This window comes from Ornithorhynchus anatinus, chromosome 17, assembly GCF_004115215.2.
Source record: "Ornithorhynchus anatinus isolate Pmale09 chromosome 17, mOrnAna1.pri.v4, whole genome shotgun sequence".
NCBI lineage: Eukaryota > Metazoa > Chordata > Mammalia > Monotremata > Ornithorhynchidae > Ornithorhynchus > Ornithorhynchus anatinus.
This window is the reverse complement of record NC_041744.1, coordinates 10,976,717-10,995,701: the sequence shown is the minus strand read 5'-3', so window position 1 is coordinate 10,995,701 and position 18,985 is coordinate 10,976,717. Positions and strand designations below refer to the sequence as shown.

Sequence of the window (18,985 nt, the reverse complement as noted above, 5' to 3'; positions counted from 1 at the left end):
GGTTTGGAACTGTTGGCTGGAGAAACAAATTCATCCCACTAAGCAGAAAAGGAGCCCCGAGAAGTCATTTAATCCATTGCCCCAGCCTCTGGGGAAGACTGCCCCAAAGTAGCCCCCGAATGAATCAGCTGGGTCTGTCCAATGACACCCACAGAAGGAGATTTCACAGAACAGGACTCGCTGTTAGAAAGTCTGTTTTTAAAAATACTGTTTGTTAAGTGCTTACTATATGTCAACCACTGTTCTAAGTGCGGGGCTAGATAGAACCTTATCGGGCTATACACAGCCCATGTCCCACATTCGACTCACAGTCTAAGTAGGAAGGAGGAGAATCGAATCCCCATTTTTACTTAATTGTACTCTCCCCAGCATTTATCAATGTACTCTGCAATCAATAAGTGCTCCGATGATAATACTGATTGATCAATAACCAAAGAACATCTTTGCTGTGATAATACAAAAGTGGATACTCGTCCTGTGTGTAGCCTTGGGCAAATCACTTAACTTCTCTGTGCCTCAGTTTCCTTACCTGTAAATTGGGGATTAAAAACCTGTTCTCCCTCCCCCTTAGATTTTGAGCTCCATGTGAGACAGAGACCATGTCCAACTTTTTTTTTTGAATGATAATTGTTAAACACCTAATATGTTCCAGGCACCATTCTTCTAAGTGAAGGGGTAATCAGGTTGGACACAGTCCATGTTACACTCCACAGTCTTAATCCCCATTTTACAGATGAGGTAACCGAAGCACAGAGATGTTAAATGACTTGCCCCAGATCATCCAGCAGACAAGTGGTGGAGCCGGGATTAGAACCCAGGTCCTTCTGACTTCCAGGTCCATGTTCTATCACTAAGCTATGCTGCTTCTCTTATCTGTTTATCTTGAGCAATCAATCAATCATATTTACTGAGTGCTTATTGTGTGCAGAGCACTGTACTAAGCTCTTAGCACTGTACCGCGTGACTCCCTACCCAAGATCTTGGCACATAGTAAGCACTTAACAAAAACCACTATTATTTTTATTTTTGAATGTTCTCAACCAATCATAGCTCTAAATTGCCTAGCGAAAGCATCTGTCGCTGGAGAACTCCAGCCCTCCCCTCTGCATTCTAAGTGCCTAGTGATGTGGCTACATGATTGTTTGACAGTCAGCATACAGTCAGTTTTCTCTTCTAGCACCTCCAGGAGGCAAGCAGATAAGAATCGTAGCCACATTCCCGGCTAAATCGGTTAAGGAAAAATGGATTGATTTGAGGAGCTGTGCGTTCAGTATGAGGTTTTCAAAACCTACCGCCATTCTCTGATGGTTACTTCGGGAAAGAGAGAAAAGTCTGATGAAATCTCCCATCCCCTAATTACCCAGAAGCAGCTCTGCAGACTCGACTAAACCTTTATCATCAGCTTCTTTGACTGACCAAGAGGGCGAATTGCCCTAAGAGAGGCTAATGGGAAAAAACACCCCATCATCATGACTCTCAACACCCGCAAATAGTTATTTTAAAGCCTGGTACAAAAATAAACGCAAACAAGGGTGAGAGCACAAAGAGAGGTAAAGATTATGGAGGAGGAGAAGATACAATAATCTAAAGATTTAGAAGCAAAATAGCTATGAATCAATCAACCAGTAGCACTTTCTTGGTGTAGATCACTGTACTAAGAGCTTGGAGAGCACGATAGAGTTAATAGACAAGATTCTTGACCTTGGGGAGCTAAGCTGTAACGGTCTAGCTGGGGAGACAGACACTAAAAGAAATTGCAGGTAAGGGGCAGCAACAGATTTTAAAGATATGTACTTAGATGAGATATGTGATGGGGGTGGGAACCAGTCGGGGTGGAGGCGAGGGGAGATGAGAGGTCAGCCGGGGAAAGCCTGCTAGAGGAGATATGAAACCTGAATAAGCCAATCTCTCGAGTTTTCAGTGGTTACTTGTTTTCTCTGCTCCTCCTCCTCCATCACGCTCACGTTCCCCTCCAATAATCCCCCTTCTCTTTGCCAATTTCCCTGTGGACTCTGCCCCAGCGGCTTCCCGCCTAGGATGAAGGAGGGGGAACGGGGTTGGGGCTGGACTGGAAAACCCACTGATGGAAGTGACTAGTTATTTATGAGACTCACAGTCAACTTTAGACTCTCCAATTACCTGAATGTAGAGAGTACAAGGATCAGGGAGGACTTGGATACAAGCAATCATCAGTCAGTGGCATTCATTAAGCACAGCCTGAGTGTGAAGCATTGGGTTAAGCATTTGGGAGAGAACAACAGAAACAAAGCATGTCTCTGGGGAAGCAGTGTGGCCTAGTGGAAAGAGTACGGGACTGGAGTTAGAGGATATGAGTGCTAATCCTGGTTTCGCCAACTGCCTGCTGTGTGACTTTGGGTAAGTTGCTTGATTTCTCCATGCCTCCATTTCCTCATTTGTAAAATGGGACTTAAAAGCCTGTTCTCCCTCCTATTTAGACTGTGAACCCCATATGAGAAAGGGACTGTGTCCACTCTGATTAACTTGTATCTACCTCAGCGCTTAGAGCAGTGCTTGACGCACAGTAAGCACTTAACAAATACAATAATATGAACATTTGTTCCCTGTCCTCAAGGAGCTCCCAATCTAAAATTTCAAGTAGTGTGGGCAGCAGGAAGAATACAGACATCAAATAAACCAGGATGAAATTGCTAAGTAAATAACCGAATTCACAAATAAAAATATACCCACGTACATAAGTGCTGAGAGAGGGAATAAAGTACATAAGTGCTCTCCACCATGAACCCAACATCCTGCTTTGAATCAATAGCTGCCACACTTGGGCTTTCTTTGGGACTGAGAGCAAAGAGCAAAATGGGCTGGTTGAAATCTCACCTCCTTTCTCTTTTCCTGTTTGATTTCTTGGCAGTGAATTAGCCAAAAGAGGGGAATGGGAGGGAGGAGGAGGAAAAGTCAGGTCCGAATAATCAGCCTCAAAATAATGGAGAGTTGGTCCACGGTAAGAGAAAATCAAGTTTTTGCAAAGGAAAAAACTCTGCAAGCCGAATCTTCTACCTGGAGAAAAGTTCTAACATTTCAAATAGCCTAATTATTTTATCCTAAAAGCTTCTTCTTTTATTCCCACTTTTACTTCCACTCCTCTCCCACTCCCTGCTGAGCCGCTCATACTTGCTCCTTCATTCATCCTCTCTCTTCCCCACAGCACATATGTATATATCTGTAATTTATCTATTTTATCTATTTATTTATATTAATGTCTGTCTCCCTCTCTGGACTGTGAGCTCTTTGTGGGCAGGGAATGCGTTTGATGTTATATGTACTCTCCCAAGCACTGAGTATGTTGCTTCGCATACAGTAAGCACTCAATAAGTATGATTAATAAAAACAAGAAGAAAAATAATAAGAACCCCAGATCACCTTCGAGTGTTGTTCCTCACGAATCAGCCGCTACTGGAGAGAGTGATTATCAGATTAAAGCAAGTCAGGTCTGGGCAAAGTTTGGCTGCTTCTGAGTAATACTCTGTTACTAATTCAAAATTAAGATCCACAAGAAAACCTTGCAAAGGTACCAACTCAATATATTTAAAAAACCCTATATTTAAAAAGGTGATAGATGGAGTTCATAAAGCAGAAGGTTTTAGCTCATTTGAGCATATTTCAACAGGAAGAAAAGAGGTTAATCCATTAGACTGTAAACTCCAAGAGGGCCAAGATCATATCCATCAATTCTACCGTATTGCATCTTCCCAAGCATTCATTCATTCACTTAAATATATTCACTGAGCGCTTACTGTGGGCAGAGCACTGTACTAAGTGCTTGGGATAGTACAATAACAATAAACAGACACATTCCCTGCCCACAGTGAGCTCAATACACTGCTTTGCCTACAGATCCAACCCCAAAGGGTGAAACAAGCACTCGCTTAAAAAAGAATCCCAGTGCAGCTAAATATCCCTAAAGTTTTCAGCCCTACACTTCTCTTCAGTCCCAGAGATTTGCGTCTTGTCATGCAGATTCAGGCCCAAAGGAGATATTGCTAATAAAAATACCCTCCCCAAAATTTCATTTCTTCTTTCAGATTCTACTAAAGGCTCACAGAAGGTGGAAGTTATAGTGGGAGTTACATTTTCATACCCAAAAGGGGGGGCATAAATTGGGCAAGTCAGTTAACTTCTCTGTGACTCAGTCACCTCATCTGTAAAATGGGGATTGACAGTGAGGCCCATGTAGGACATGAATTTTGTCCCAGCATGACTAATTTGTGTCTACTTCAGGTGCCTAGCAAAGTGCCTGTCACATAGTAAGCATTTAATAAATATCATTTAAAAATAAAATTCCCACCCAGGGAATGGAATGAAGTTGGATGAACATTAATAAGAATTGAATAATGATAGCACTTATTAACCACATACTAAGTAGATACAAGGTTGTCAGATTGAACACAGTCCCAGTTCCACAGAGGGCTCATAATCTACTTTATCTCCATTTTACAGATGAGGAAACTGAGTCCCAGAGAGGTCTACGCTATAAGCTTACTGTCAGCAGGGAATCAATCTTTCAACTCTGTTATATTGTACTCTCCCAAGCACTTAGTACAGTGCTCTGCCCACAGTAAATGCTCAATAAATATGTTTGATTGATTGATTAAGAGACAGTCAAAAGCCACACAGCAGGCCAATAGCAGAGCTGGGACTAGAAGCCAGATATCTTCTTGGTTCCAAACACCATTAAAGGTCACTCTGCCTCCCAGATCACTGACTATTGTCAAGTGAAACTTTCATTTCCAACATAAAAATTACTGGCCACAATGAGGACTTCACTACTGCAGGTGCCGACTGCAGAGAGAAAGAGCAGGAAAAGCCCAAAACGAATGGGAGACATGTGGAGTGGTGTCTGCAGCACATTGTCATTTTAGCCACAAGCCAAGGAGCCAAGAGCCTTCCCTATTAGTAGCCCTCGATAAATTCTACTATTATAGTACTGTCAATCAATCAGTGGTCTGTTTGGAGCACTTACTCTGTGCAGGTCTCTGTACTAAGAGCGCTTGAGAAACTAAGCTAGAGCTGGTAGACACAGTCCCCGCCCTTGAGGAGCTCATAGTCTGGTGGAAAATTTGTTCTGTCGTTTCCGTGTTTTCAAACTTCTCTCCGCCCCGAGCGGACTCTCCATAAATACTACCACTGCAACTCCTGCTATCAGGGTGGTAAGCACATGGAATGAATTACTACGGGAAGTTGTGCAGGCAGAAAACAAATTAATAGTGGAAATGTCATGACTGAGTCAGACCCAAAGATCCAACCGGTCCAATAGTCTGTTTCTGACAGTAGCAATAGGATGTTTGGGGAATTTGTATGCTGTCTGCCCTTCATGATGCCAATCCTAACAATTAGGGATGCACCATGTGACATCCCTAATTTTTCTTCTAGTAGTTCATTATCACCTCTCATCCATGAATTGATGCCAACTCTTCATACTTCCAGCCAAGTATAAATCTCAATAGGGTCACAAAGAGATTGGGTTCATTTTTTTATGGTGTCTGTTAAGTGCTTATTACGTGCCAGGCACTATTCTAAGTGCTGCGATAGATACAAGCTAATCAAGTTGGACAGTCACAGTCACAATGGGGCTCACATCCCCATTTTACAGATGAGGTAACTGAGGCGCAGAGAATGAAGTGTCCTACTTCAGACAAGTCAGGGAGCTGGGATTAGAATCCAGGTCCTTCTGACTCCCATGCTCATGCTCTATCCATTAGGCCACATTGCTTGTACATCTGTGGTCCAAAAGAGGTTACTAAAGGGAAAAGTTGGCAATTGGCTATATTTATTTATTCTTCATATTGTTAGATTTTCATATTGTTGGACTGTTAGTGAAGACATCTAAAATATACATTGTTTCTTTTAAATGGTATTTGTTAAGCCCTTCCTATGTGACAGACACTATGCTAGGGGCTGGGGTAGATACAAGCTCATCAGGTTGGACACCGTCCATGCCCCAAATGGGGCTCACAGTGTTAATCCCCATTTTACAGATGAGGTAACTGAGGCACAGAGAATTTAAGCGACTTGCCCAAGGTCACCAAGCAGGCAAATGGAGGAGCCGGGAATTAGAATCCAGGACCTCTGACTCCCAGGTCCGGGCTCTTTCCTCTAGGCCAAACTGCTTCTCATCTGCAAAAGTAAAGTTGATAACACTCCAAAGCCTAAACATTTAAAACTGAAAACAGAAAGGGTTTACTTAGCTGTGAATTCCCTGTGGGACAGGGAGTGTGTTCGACTTGATTAACTTGTATCTACCCCAGCGCTTAGTACAGTGCTTGGCACGTAGTAGGTGCTTAACAAATACCATTATTATTAATAGGAGTAATCATAATAATAACAATAATAGTTACCCTGTCAGTTCCTTTATAAAGGAAAATCAGTAATGTATTCAAGTTGACCTTTTAGCAAACAGCTTTACTAACCAAAAAAAGATAAAAAATAGTAGGTTTAAGAATGTGTTTTAGCAGATAAAACATCATTCATTGCCTTTGTACTTTCTAGAGCTACTTATCACTGGTTAGGAAATAGTCAATACTAACTTAAATCTGATTCCTGAAAAAAAGAATCAAGAAGGAGAGGACGATAAAAGGCAAATTCTTGACTAGAAATCCTTTATGCAAAACATCTTTCTCTTTATAACAATGTTCTGCTGGCAGGATGGATTTATCAGTAGAAAATCAACCGAATTGACTCATTATGAAGAAAGGAGAGAAACAAATCTAACAGTGTGAGACTACCAAGGATATCAATTAGGTGATTAATGCTATTGATGCCTGTATATTTGTTTTGATGTCTGCCTCCCCCTCTTCTAGACTGTGAGCCCGTTGAGGGCAGGGATTGTCTCTGTTGCTGAACTGTACTTTCTAAGCGCTTAGTATAGTGCTCTGCACACAGTAAGCGCTCAATAATACGATTGAATGAATGGATATTGAGGAATTGGAAAGTTGTCAGGTTTATTATATTACAAAATTATAAAAGACCCTCGTTCTGCTCTTTAGATCTATCTTACAACAGTAATGTGACAAAAGTCCCCCCAAAATCACTATCCTACCCCAAACTCATCTTCCACCTTCTCCAAAAAGTGCAGTCATGGATTTTTCCAGAGAATTATACCCGATAGGAATCTTGCCAAGAATTGCTCATAGACCTTGAAAATCAAGAGAAAGTGCTTATTTGCAGCACTCTGCTCAAAATAGTTACTCAATTTACTCAATAAATAGTTTTGAGGATGACAGTCTACAGTCTACTCTCAATTATTTAGGATACAAGGAGAAAGCCTCCAAAATACAAATGAACCATACATTATGCAATTGTTGGCTAACACCGATATGAAACTGCACATTAGAATTTTAAATCTTCACGTGAACAGTATGTGGAATATATCAGAACTAAATCAAAGATTAAACCATCACAGAACTACAATATTCTGAAACGATTAATTTGAGACAGTTTCTTAAGAGGGCAAAATTTTAAAAATAATGAAGCTACCAGTTACAAAAACTGATTTTCCTAATTTTAGATAAATAAAACATTAAATAAGGAAGACATAAACATTTTATATGTTCAAAGGTTTGGCATTTTTATGTTGCTAGATGTCCACAGCAAAATGAACTGATCTGAACTGATCTTGAACACTTTCTCATTATACAAATACAAGAAGCTCTGAATAACTGCTAAGGAGAACTATCCTCCACCTTATATTGGTTATATATTTTAATGAGGGAAAGTGTGAAGGTAATGATGAGGTGACCGTTTGATGCTTTGTTTCTCCAAAGTGGATCAGAAAACCTTTTAAAGGAATCTCTTTACACACTGAATTGTTTCTAATTGTGTGAACATGCATTGAATACCAGTAATTCAGGCATTAAGAATGAAAAATTTCAGATTTTAAGACCTAAAGCCCTTGTTTGGTAGCACTTCAAGTATATTAATGCTTATTACTCCTACTCACTTTTCGGTGATGAGGTGGGGAGAGTTTAATTCACTGCGTTATTCCCCTCCCTGTTGCAAGTTCTTCACAATGTTATTGCGATCTGAACGTTGGCCCTAGTAAATAATATGGCATTTTAAGTTTTCTTTACCATAAAAAAATTGGCACTTAAGAATATGAAAAAATAAACAGAATTGCAGACAAATCCCATGCCCTCAAGTTGCTCACTCTTATAGACACTTTTCCTGCATCATTCCCTCAGTCCATCAATATTTGTGGATTTATATTTATCAAAGAATTCCCCCCATAAGGAGTTCACCAAACTGTATTTTAGTTTTGTGATTCCTCCTTTCTGATTTACCTGCATACCTTTAGCACTTTTATACACACAACCAATCTTAGCCTTTATGTATATTTCAATTCATCTTCAGTTCTTTACTCGTGTTTACATTATCTTGCTTTGTCTATCTGCCTCCTCCTCCCTCAGACTGTGAGCTCTTTGACAGCAGGACGGTGCCCTTTCCTTCTCTTGGACTTCCAGTGCTTAATACGTTCTTGCATCCAGGAGGGGCTCAGTAAATAGGCACGCTTGGTTATATACAATTGTATTGATTTCTATTCGATTACAAATTTTAAAGTACTTTTACTTTAATCTCCTACTCGAAATGTAAACTCTTAATAACTACTTAAATTATGGCATATTCTGTATCTATTCCAGTGCTTAATAATTAATAATGATTGTGGCATTTGTTAAGCGCTTACTATGTGCCAGCCACAGTACTAAGCGCCAGGGTGAATACAAGGAAATTGGGTTGAGGCTTACAGTCTCAATCCCCATTTTTACAGATGAGGAGAAGTTAAGTAATTTGCCCAGATCACACAGCAGACAAGTGGCAGAAGCGACATTAGAACCCATGACCTTCCAACTCCCAGACCTGTGCTTTTTCCACCAGGCCATGCAGGTCCTAATCCCAGCTCTGTCACCTGTCAGCTGTGACTTTGGGCAAGTCACTTCACTTCTCTGTGCCTCAGTTCCCTCATCTGTAAAATGGGGATTAAGACTGGGAGTCCACGTGGGATAACCTGCTTATGTTGTATCGCCTCCCACCCCAGCGCTTAGAACAGTGCTTGGCACATGGTAAGCACTTAACAAATACCATCATTATTATTATCATCCTGCTAGTGCTTGCCATATAATAAGAATTCAACAAAAATATTGCTATTATTAACATTATTGTTAGATATAAAAGTGGCTTGGGCAGATGGCGTGGGGACTACCAGAAGTCAGGCTTGCCAGGGCCTTAGAGTGGCCAAGACTGTATTCATTCATTCATTCAATAGTATTTATTGAGTGCTTACTATGTGCAGGGCACTGTACTAAGCGCTTGGAATGTACATTTCGGCAACAGATAGAGACCATCCCCGCCCAGTGACGGGCTCATTAGTAATGATGCTATCTGTGAAGCGAATAGTAATAATGGTCATGATGACATCTGGGAAGTAAATAATAATAATAATTCATTCATTCATTCATTCAATAGTATTTATTGAGCACTAACTCTGTGCAGAGCGCTGTACTAAGCGCTTGGAATGGACAACTGGGCAATGGAGAGAGACCATCCCTGCCCAGTGATGGGCTCACCGTCTAAACGAAGCTCCTCTTGGCAGGGAATCATATGCATCAACTATTGTACCCTCCCAAACACTGAGTACAGTGTTCTGTACACAGTTGGCATTCAATAAACACTACTGATGATGATGTAGGGTAAGGGCTCAATAAATATAATTGATTCACTGCCCGTCGGGCAAGATGGGGCTGGTCATCTCTCAAAGAACAAGGATCATGGAGACGAACGCGCCTCGAGGGTGTCAGCTCCGCACCCAGGCATAACAATAATAATAGTGGTATTTGTTAAGCGCTTACTATGTGCAGAGCACTGTTCTAAGCGCTGGGGTAGATACAGGGTCATCAGGTTGTCCCACGTGAGGCTCACAGTCTTCATCTCCATTTGACAGATGAGGTCACTGAGGCCCAGAGAAGTGAGTGATTTGCCCACAGCGACCCAGCTGACAAGTGGCAGAGCCGGGATTCGAACCCATGACCTCTGGCTCTCAAGTCCATGTTCTTTCCACTGGCCCACCCTGCCCCGATTCTTGTGTGGGGAGGTTCCTCCTGGCTGGGGGGATGGGGCGGACACTCCTTTCCTTCCTCCACCCTCGGCCAGGGGCGGCCAACTGAGGGGATGGTGACGACGGGCCCGGCTTCCACGACCGAACACCGTTCTACCACTGCCCTTCGGGGCCGCCGGATGCGCGGGAGCATCAGGTAGGAATGTTCTCGTGCTCTGCACATAGTAGGCACTTAATAAATACCATAATTATTACTATCTAATGAATAGGCTTGCAGTCACGGCTGAGGCGACGGCCTTGGACGTTCAGAGAAGCAGCGTGGCTCAGTGAAAAGATGGCATTTGTTAAGTGCTTACTATGTGCAAAGCACTGTTTTAAGTGCTGGGGTAGATACAAGGTGATCAGGTTGTCCCATGTGGGACTCCCAGTCTTCATCCCCATTTTACAGATGGGGTCACTGAGGCCCAGAGAAGTGAAGCTACTTGCCCAAAGTTACCCAGCTGACAAGCAGCAGAGCCGGGATTTGAACCCACATCTTCTGGCTCCCAAGCCCGGGCTCTTTCCACTGAGCCAAGCTGCTTCCCTTATGGGAAAGAGTCCGGGCTTGGGAGTCAGAAGTCATGGGTTCGAATCCCAGCTCTGCCATCTTGGCAGCTGGGTGACGGTGGGCGAGTCACTTCACTTCTCTGGGCCTCAGTGACCTCAGCTGGAAAATGGGGATGAGGACGGGGAGCCTCATGTGGGACAACCTGATGATGCTGGATCTACCCCAGCTCTTAGAATAGTGCCCTGCACATAGTAAGCGCTCAATAAATACTATTGAATGAATTGAATGAATGAATGAACTTCTCTGGGCCTCAGTGACCTCAGCTGGAAAATGGGGATGAAGACGGGGAGCCTCACGTGGGACCACCTGATGACCCTGGATCTACCCCAGTGCTTAGAACAGTGCTCTGCAGATAGTAAATGCTTAACCAATACCAAAGAGAAGCAGCGTGGCTCAGTGGAAAGAGCCTGGGCATGGGAGTCAGGGGTCATGGGTTCGAATCCCCACTTTGCCCCTTGTCAGCTGTGTGACTGTGGGCAAGTCACTTCACTTCTCTGTGCCTCCGTTCCCTCATCTGTAAAATGGGGATGAAAACTGTGAGCCTCACGTGGGGCAACCTCAATCCCCTGTATCTCCCCCAGCGCTTAGAACAGTGCTCTGCACGTAGTAAGCGCTTAACAAATACCAACATTATTACTATTTCCACAGCGTGGCTCGGGGGAAAAGCCCTGGCTTGGGAGTCAGAGGTCATGGGTTCGAATCCCCGCTCTGCCACTTGTCAGCTGTGTGACTGTGGGCAAGTCACTTCACTTCTCTGTGCCTCAGTCACCTCATCTGTACAATGGGGATGAAGACTAGGAGCCTCACGTGGGACACCCCGATGACCCTGTATCTCCCCCGGCGCTTGGAACAGTGCTCTGCACATTCTTTCAATCCTTTCAATAGTATTTATTGAGCGCTTACTATGTGCAGAGCACTGTACTAAGCGCTTGGAATGAACAAGTCAGCAACAGATACAGTCCCTGCCATTTGCCGGGCTTACGGTCTAATCGGGGGAGACGGACAGACGAGAACAATGGCAATAAATAGAGTCGAGGGGAAGAACATCTCGTAAAAACAATGGCAACTAAATAGAATCCAGGCGATGTACATTTCATTAACAAAATAAATAGGGTAATGAAAATATATACAGTTGAACGGACGAGTACAGTGCTGAGGGGATGGGAAGGGAGGGGTGGGGAGCAGAGGGAAAGGGGGGAAAAGAGGGTTTAGCTGCGGAGAGGTGAAGGGGGGGGTGGTAGAGGGAGTAGAGGGAGAAGAGGAGCTCAGTCTGGGAAGGCCTCTTGGAGGAGGTGAGTTTTAAGTAGGGTAAGCGCTTATTCATTCATTCAGTCGCATTTATTGGGCGCTTACCATGTGCAGAGCACTGGACTAAGCGCTTGGAATGGCCAAATCGGAAAGAGATAGGGACGGTCCCTGCCCTTTGACGGGCTTGGAATGGCCAAATCGGCAACAGAGACAGTCCCTGCCCTTTGACGGGCTTACAGTCTCATCGGGGGAGACGGACAGACAAGAACAATGGCAGTAAATAGCAAATCCCAACATTAATGAATGAATTAATGATGTTGGTGATTACTTAACTGGGCTCCGAGGCCTGGCTCCCCCGCCCTCCTCCCGCCCTCTTTTCCCGCCAAGGCCCGTTGCTGTCGCGAGGCATGCTGGGACAACGCCCCGAGAGCCGGGCCTCACTCCGCCCTTTCAGGCGCCAAACCCCTGAGGAGGACCGGGGACGGCGGCGGAGGGTCCGACGGCCGTCCGAGCCTCCCTAACTCTCTACCCGTCCCCTCCTCGACCGCCGGGTCCCCTCGGGTTCGGTGGCCGCGCCGACGGATCGGCGGGGATTACTTTTCGCCGCGGAGGAAGACGGACCTCGCGGTGGCCCGCGGTGAGGCGTCCCCTCCCGTTAGGCTCCCGCGCGTGCGCAGTAGACGCGGCGGCCGCCATTCCCCGTCCCGGCGCCGTATCCGTGCGCGGCGGAGGCAGATAAGGGCGCCATTTTGCAGCGGCCGCGGGAGACGTGGTGCCGCCGCGGGTCCTCTCCGCCGGCCGCTGACGGGGAACGGCCGTCGAGTCCGCGCTCCGCCGCCATGTCGGGAGGAGGCGTCATCCGGGGCCCGGCCGGCAACAACGACTGCCGCATCTACGTGGGCAACCTGCCCCCGGACATCCGCACCAAGGACATCGAGGACGTCTTCTACAAGTACGGCGCCATCCGCGACATCGACCTGAAGAACCGGCGGGGGGGGCCCCCCTTCGCCTTCGTGGAGTTCGAGGATCCACGGTGAGGCCCGGGGGGGGGGGGCGGGGCGCCGTGGACCAGCCGGAGGGACGAGGGAGGGCGGTGGGGAAGGAACTACGGGGCGGAGCCTTTTGTTTCCTCCCCGGCCTCGTGGAAGATTTGGGGCTGAGGCGCCGAAGCCGGGCGGGGGGAAAGGCGGGTCGCGCAGTGTGTAGCGTGTCCCGTGGGGAGGGGGGAGGGGAGGTAATGGCTGCTATTATGCAGAACATGTGGGCTGCGCCTCCCGTCCTGGTGCGCATGTGCGGCCGCCCACCCGCCCAGCCCCTCCCCCTCCGTCTCTCCTCCCCGTCGTCTCTCTCTGTCTCTCTCCCCCGTCGTCTCTCTGTCTCTCTCCCCCCGTCGTCTCTCTGTCTCTCCCCCCCGTCGTCTCTCTGTCTCTCCCCCCCGTCGTCTCTCTCTGTCTCTCCCCCCCGTCGTCTCTCTCTGTCTCCCCCCCCGTCGTCTCTCTCTGTCTCTTCCCCCGTCGTCTCTCTCTGTCTCTCCCCCCCGTCGTCTCTCTCTGTCTCTCCCCCCCGTCGTCTCTCTCTGTCTCTCCCCCCCGTCGTCTCTCTCTGTCTCTCCCCCCCGTCGTCTCTCTCTGTCTCTCCCCCCCGTCGTCTCTCTCTGTCTCTCCCCCCCGTCGTCTCTCTCTGTCTCTCCCCCCCGTCGTCTCTCTGTCTCTCTCCCCCCCGTCGTCTCTCTGTCTCTCTCCCCCCCGTCGTCTCTCTGTCTCTCTCCCCCCCGTCGTCTCTCTGTCTCTCTCCCCCCCGTCGTCTCTCTGTCTCTCTCCCCCCCGTCGTCTCTCTGTCTCTCTCCCCCCCGTCGTCTCTCTGTCTCTCCCCCCCGTCGTCTCTCTGTCTCTCCCCCCCGTCGTCTCTCTGTCTCTCCCCCCTCGTCTCTCTGTCTCTCCCCCCTCGTCGTCTCTCTGTCTCTCCCCCCTCGTCGTCTGTGTCTCTCTCCCCCCTCGTCGTCTGTGTCTCTCCCCCCCCCGTCGTCTGTGTCTCTCCCCCCCCCGTCGTCTGTGTCTCTCCCCCCCCCGTCGTCTGTGTCTCTCCCCCCCGTCGTCTGTGTGTCTGTCTCTCTCCCCCCGTCGTCTGTGTGTCTGTCTCTCTCCCCCCGTCGTCTGTCTCTCCCGCCGTCGTCTCTGTCTCTGCGCCGTTTCTGTCCCTGTGTGTGCCCCTTCCCCCGTCTGTGTCTGTGTCTCTTCCCTCCCTCGTGTCTGTCTCTCCCCCCGTCTGTGTCTTTGTGTCTTCCCCCCCCCCCCCCCCGTCGTCTCTCTCTCCCCCCGTCGTCTACTCTTGTTTTTCTCCCACCCCCCGGTCTCCTCTGTCTCTCCCTCCCCCCAGTCTCCTCTACCTCCGTCCGGCGGCCTGACCCCCCGCTCCCCCTTCTCCCCGCCGGCAGGGACGCGGAGGACGCGGTGTACGGACGCGACGGCTACGATTACGACGGATACCGCCTGCGGGTGGAGTTTCCCCGGAGTGGCCGCGGGACGGGCCGAGGCGGCGGCGGGGGAGGCGGCGGCGGAGCCCCCCGGGGCCGTTACGGCCCCCCTTCCCGGCGATCCGAGTACAGAGTAATCGTCTCCGGTGAGTACCGAGGCCGGGGGTGGGCCGCCTTGGCCGAGCGTCCAGTATGTACCCAAGGCATCCGCTACCTGCGGTGGAGAGGATGGCAAAAGACAGGCGAACTCGAGGAGCTCGGCGGTCTGACCGGCTCCCGGTAGCTCCCCTGCCCCCACTAGAGGGACAGAAAGCCTCGAAATTGTCAGAGGAAGCGTGGTCTGATGGAAAGAGCACGGATTCTGGGTTCCGATCCCGTCTGACGCTTGTCAGTCAAGTGGCCTCGGACGAATCGCTTTTCCATGGCTCAGTCCCCTCACCTGTAGAAGGGAGTTTCAGTACCGCGTACGTGCTCTCTCCTCTCCTTTGTGAGCCCGATGTGGGACCTGATGATCGGCTTTTCCGGCGCATAGTAAGGTGCTTGCCACGTAGTAAGCGCTTAACAAATCCCGCACTCGCTGTCGGATCGTTCCCGGCTTAGGCCTCGAACAGGACGAGGATTTCCGACCGTTGGTTCACTGGCAGGTTGTCTGTCGAGGGACCGGTCTATCGGTTTATACTTGGAACTGCGTAAGATGTTATCCTCTCCGGCTTTTGGCTGGGTGGTCTGTCTCTCCCATCTGCTCGTTCAAATTAATGAAGGCTTTCCCCCTCCGCCTCGTAACGACCATCAACTGCTTTTTCGATTCAGGACTGCCTCCGAGTGGAAGTTGGCAGGATTTAAAGGATCACATGCGTGAAGCAGGTGATGTATGTTATGCTGATGTTTTCCGAGACGGAACTGGTGTCGTGGAGTTTGTTCGCAAAGAAGACATGACCTACGCGGTGCGAAAATTGGATAACACTAAGTTTAGATCTCACGAGGTAGGTTGTGTGCTTATATTTCTTTTTCTGGCCGGAATTGGATACGAGGGGCTTACCGTTAGGATTTGAAAGGTAAGGATCCAGGCAAGGATGACGTAAGCGAGAGTGGTGAATAGCGTTGATGAAACCGATGTGTTAACGGAATTGTATTCAGTCAGCATGCCTAAAGACAGGTACGAGCTTAGATCTTTCAATCGAAAGTTCTGTCTATTCAATAGGGAGAAACTGCCTACATCCGGGTTAAAGTTGATGGGCCACGAAGTCCAAGCTATGGAAGATCTCGGTCTCGCAGCCGTAGTCGTAGCAGAAGCCGTAGTCGCAGCAACAGCAGGAGTCGCAGTTACTCCCCAAGAAGAAGCAGAGGATCTCCACGCTACTCTCCCCGTCATAGCAGATCGCGCTCTCGTACATAAAAGATCATTAGTGACACTTTTTGTAGAACCCCATGTTGTATACAGTTTTCCTTTACTCAGTACAATCTTCATTTTTTTAAAAAGAAAAAAATTCCAACTGTTTTATCCGAAATGGGTCGAAGTGTTGAAATTGCGTTCTTGTGTAATATCCCTTGGCTCCTAACGGCAACATTCCCCACCATATCTTTGATAAACTGTATTTTAAGTGATCTCGTGGCCAGGATTGTTGACATTTTAGTTCATTTCCCATGACCTTCCAACAGTGATGTTGTGTAAATGTCCGTGTTTCACTAGTTCGTATGAACTGGGGGTGTTGGGGTGTTTGTGGTTTTCTTGTCTTAACTGGGGGAATTCTTATATTTTTATCTTGCCTTTTCATGTGTCTTTCTGTAGACATATCTGAAGAGATGGATTAAGAATGCTTTGGATTAAGGATTGTGGAGCACATTTCACTCATTTTAGGATTGTCAAAAGGAGGATTGAGGAGGATCAGATCAATAATGGAGGCAATGGTATGACTCCAAGTGCTATTGTCACAGATGAAATTGGCAGTATTGACCTTATACTAAAAGACAGTGGGTAAATTGAGTAGTTATACCTACCTGGAAAAAACCTACAAACATTTACATTGTAGTGACGGTGGGCTACAATTGCTCTGCTCCTTAAAATCTTGGCAATTGTGGCTAAATTTTCCCGTTGTGTACTCAGCCCCCTTTTTAATCTTTTAATTTTTTTTTTTTTTTGAGCCCATCCTCCCTATTTTTTTTTTCCTTTTCTTTTCCTTTTTCTCTTAGTCCTGACTGGTTTGGGAAGGACTGGCAAATTTGTTAGTGGTACAGCTGTTAATGTGACTTGCTGTCGGTGCGGTGTCTATGTGGGTATGGGATGTCTGAATTCGAACCAGATAGAGTATAATATCAATACTGCTAAATCTGCATGTCCTCTGTGTGACTGATATAGCGTTGCTATTTCATTTTTTTAAGTGTCAGAGTGGAAGCGAAATATAGTAATATGGTGTAGAGATCTAGTTGGGAATTATCTTAAGTTGCAGCCGTCTCCTTAGACTAATTCACAATTGACACCTGTTTTTGAACAGCTTTATTATGATTTACCGATTAAATTGCAGATGGGAGCACCACATGTAGTCCAGGCTTAGGTGGGTAGTGTAGCAGTAAACTTCCAACTACCTAACATTTTTGCAACCACAAAACCCGTAATACACTGTACAGTAACCATGTTGACATTATCAGTTGACCTGTAAATATGCAATGCTTCTTCCAATTAGTCTGATAATTAAGTTTCTAAAATATATCTGAACTTCACCATTCAGAAGCTTGTTTTGGGGAATTGATAGTTATTGATGTTCATCTGTTTCAACTGATGGCAGACATAACTCATCATTCCCCAGAAACCTTTTTGGATTACAGTATCTAACATTTTGCCTCCTCTTTTTTGGTTTTGCTGGTTATAAAGGTTTGGATTGGAGAGGGCTCACTGGATCCCAATCCTTGGAGCTGGATCATTGGATTCAAATCATAATGTGGATAGGATAGGGAGGATGAATTACAAGGATTCATGGAGCGGGATCAGATTACCAGGAACATAGGAGTGGATTCCTGCCCCAACCAAACCGCATTCGTGTGGATTTTTTTATTCAACTTAATTGGCTATTCCAAAGAATATTTTTTCCTATTTTTGACGATTGGAGCCCTTAAGATGCACGATGGAATTGTATTTTGCGTTTTTTGGTAAAAGGAGCAAAGCGAGGACCTGGAGAGGTACGCTGGAGCATTCTCCTTGGAAGGATTCAGCACGAGTAGATGGTAAACATTTAAAGGGGAAAGGGGGGGTTTGTTTAAAACTTAAGAGTAAATCGACAAGTCATTTCTTTAAATTTAAAGATGAAAAATTGGAGTTGAAGAATGAGTAGGTTTTCAATTGGCTAATGACATTTTTCTTTGACAAATAAAACATTTTTTTAAAAAAAACTATGTATGGTTGTCCTTTTTCCTCTTGGTGTGAGACAGCAGTAATACTCTACCACGATTTTTTTTTTATGGTGGTAACTGATCTGACTAACTCAAATTGTGTGACCAGCTTGGGTGGTGGGTTTTTGTTTTTTTCCTCCTCTTCTTCCCCACCCATTTGCTGGCAAATTGAAATGATAGATGAACTGTCCTAAGAGTCGATGATGGGCTTTTCATTCACTCAGTTGTATTTATTGAGGCTTTTAAGCGCAGTTCAAAAAAAAATCCAGGAAATAGCCCAAAGAAAGGTGGAATTGGACCCATGGTGTAAGTTACCCCCACTCAGTCAATCCTAGGAAACTTGAAGTGAGTTGTTACCAGTCTGGGAATCTTCTAACACTACTCCCATATTAGTTGGAACTCTTATATTACACGTCTATATGTCACTGTTAAATTTCCAAGATCCTGTGGGAGCTCAACTTTGAGGTGAGTACCACATGAACTGTTATTTCCACATTCTTATTTCTCTTGCATCAAAATCCTAAATAGTGTTTTTTAAAAAATCCATCTATAGTTTCAATGAGTAAGCTTTGTTGAATGTATTCTATTTTACTGGCCTTATTTCTCCCTCGAAAAACATCTGGAGAGTCATCCTGACTCTCTGAGTGGGGCAACCCTTACGTATGTTACTCTTACTCCCCCAAAGAAGTCCTTAACTTGCCTTGCAGCAAAAATAGTGACACTTAACTGGTATTTCTTTCCCCTTACCAACTTTGGGCTCTGTATCCTCCCCTTCTCATTTGCAAAATTCAATAGAGGTTCAGTACAAAGGCTAGATGAATTTGAATTAAGGGTGGTGCAGAAAGCCTACCAGCTAACAATAGAGGGTATGTTACTAAGAGGAAATAAAATGGCTATAGATATGATTGGTGCAAATAAAGGCAGATAGGCTGTCACCCACCCATTCGTAGCATAGTTTGATCAGTAAATTTGTGGGTATAATCAAGCCTGTGCTGTCTGAAAGCCACCAAGTCATCCTTTTTTAAAAAAAAAAACTAAAATAGAAGTATTAGAGGGAATGCACACTGCTAAATAGGGGTGGATTGAAACCCATGATCATTAGGATGAAATTCTAAGCCAGGCTCTAAACCTGTAGAAATTGGCTTCGTTTAAAAAAAAAAGAGCCTCCAGAAAGTGTTAGTGCAGTGAGGAT

The 18,985-nt window shown here is 46.0% G+C and overlaps 2 protein-coding genes across 4 annotated transcripts in view; one reads left to right on the top strand and one right to left on the bottom strand.

Annotated features, from left to right (window-relative positions):
• Positions 1-12,339, bottom strand: part of DYNLL2 (dynein light chain LC8-type 2) — a 45,430-nt gene extending 33,091 nt beyond the window's left edge. The window contains exons 1-2 of the mRNA XM_029082877.2: positions 12,270-12,339; positions 7,973-8,067 (exon numbers count right to left, since the gene is read on the bottom strand). The gene's annotated coding sequence lies outside the window, so the exon portion shown is untranslated. The remainder of the gene's footprint in view (positions 1-7,972; positions 8,068-12,269) is intronic.
• A 343-nt stretch (positions 12,340-12,682) lies between these two features.
• Positions 12,683-17,796, top strand: SRSF1 (serine and arginine rich splicing factor 1). 3 transcript variants are annotated; one of them, XR_003765811.2, is made up of 5 exons: positions 12,684-12,969; positions 14,371-14,555; positions 15,220-15,392; positions 16,199-16,317; positions 17,279-17,796. XR_003765811.2 is itself a non-coding variant. In XM_029082874.2 (4 exons), the coding sequence occupies exons 1-4, from the start codon at positions 12,776-12,778 to the stop codon at positions 16,235-16,237; spliced, it is 591 nt and encodes a 196-aa protein (XP_028938707.1). In that variant the 5' UTR covers positions 12,683-12,775; the 3' UTR covers positions 16,238-17,796. The 3 variants fall into 3 exon arrangements, 2 of the variants coding, with proteins under 2 accessions (XP_028938707.1, XP_028938706.1); XM_029082874.2 differs by having other exon boundaries at positions 12,683-12,969; positions 16,199-17,796; XM_029082873.2 differs by lacking the exons at positions 16,199-16,317; positions 17,279-17,796 and adding an exon at positions 15,611-15,948 and having other exon boundaries at positions 12,685-12,969.
• The last annotated feature ends 1,189 nt before the right edge of the window (positions 17,797-18,985 follow it).

Bases quoted from the DNA above. Each gene is read 5' to 3' on its own strand.
- SRSF1 (XM_029082873.2), top strand. From the start codon at position 12,776: ATGTCGGGAGGAGGCGTCATCCGGGGCCCGGCCGGCAACAACGACTGC. The intron at 14,556-15,219 runs GTGAGTACCGAG...TTTTCGATTCAG, and splicing joins GTACAGAGTAATCGTCTCCG to GACTGCCTCCGAGTGGAAGT. The intron at 15,393-15,610 runs GTAGGTTGTGTG...TCTATTCAATAG, and splicing joins CTAAGTTTAGATCTCACGAG to GGAGAAACTGCCTACATCCG.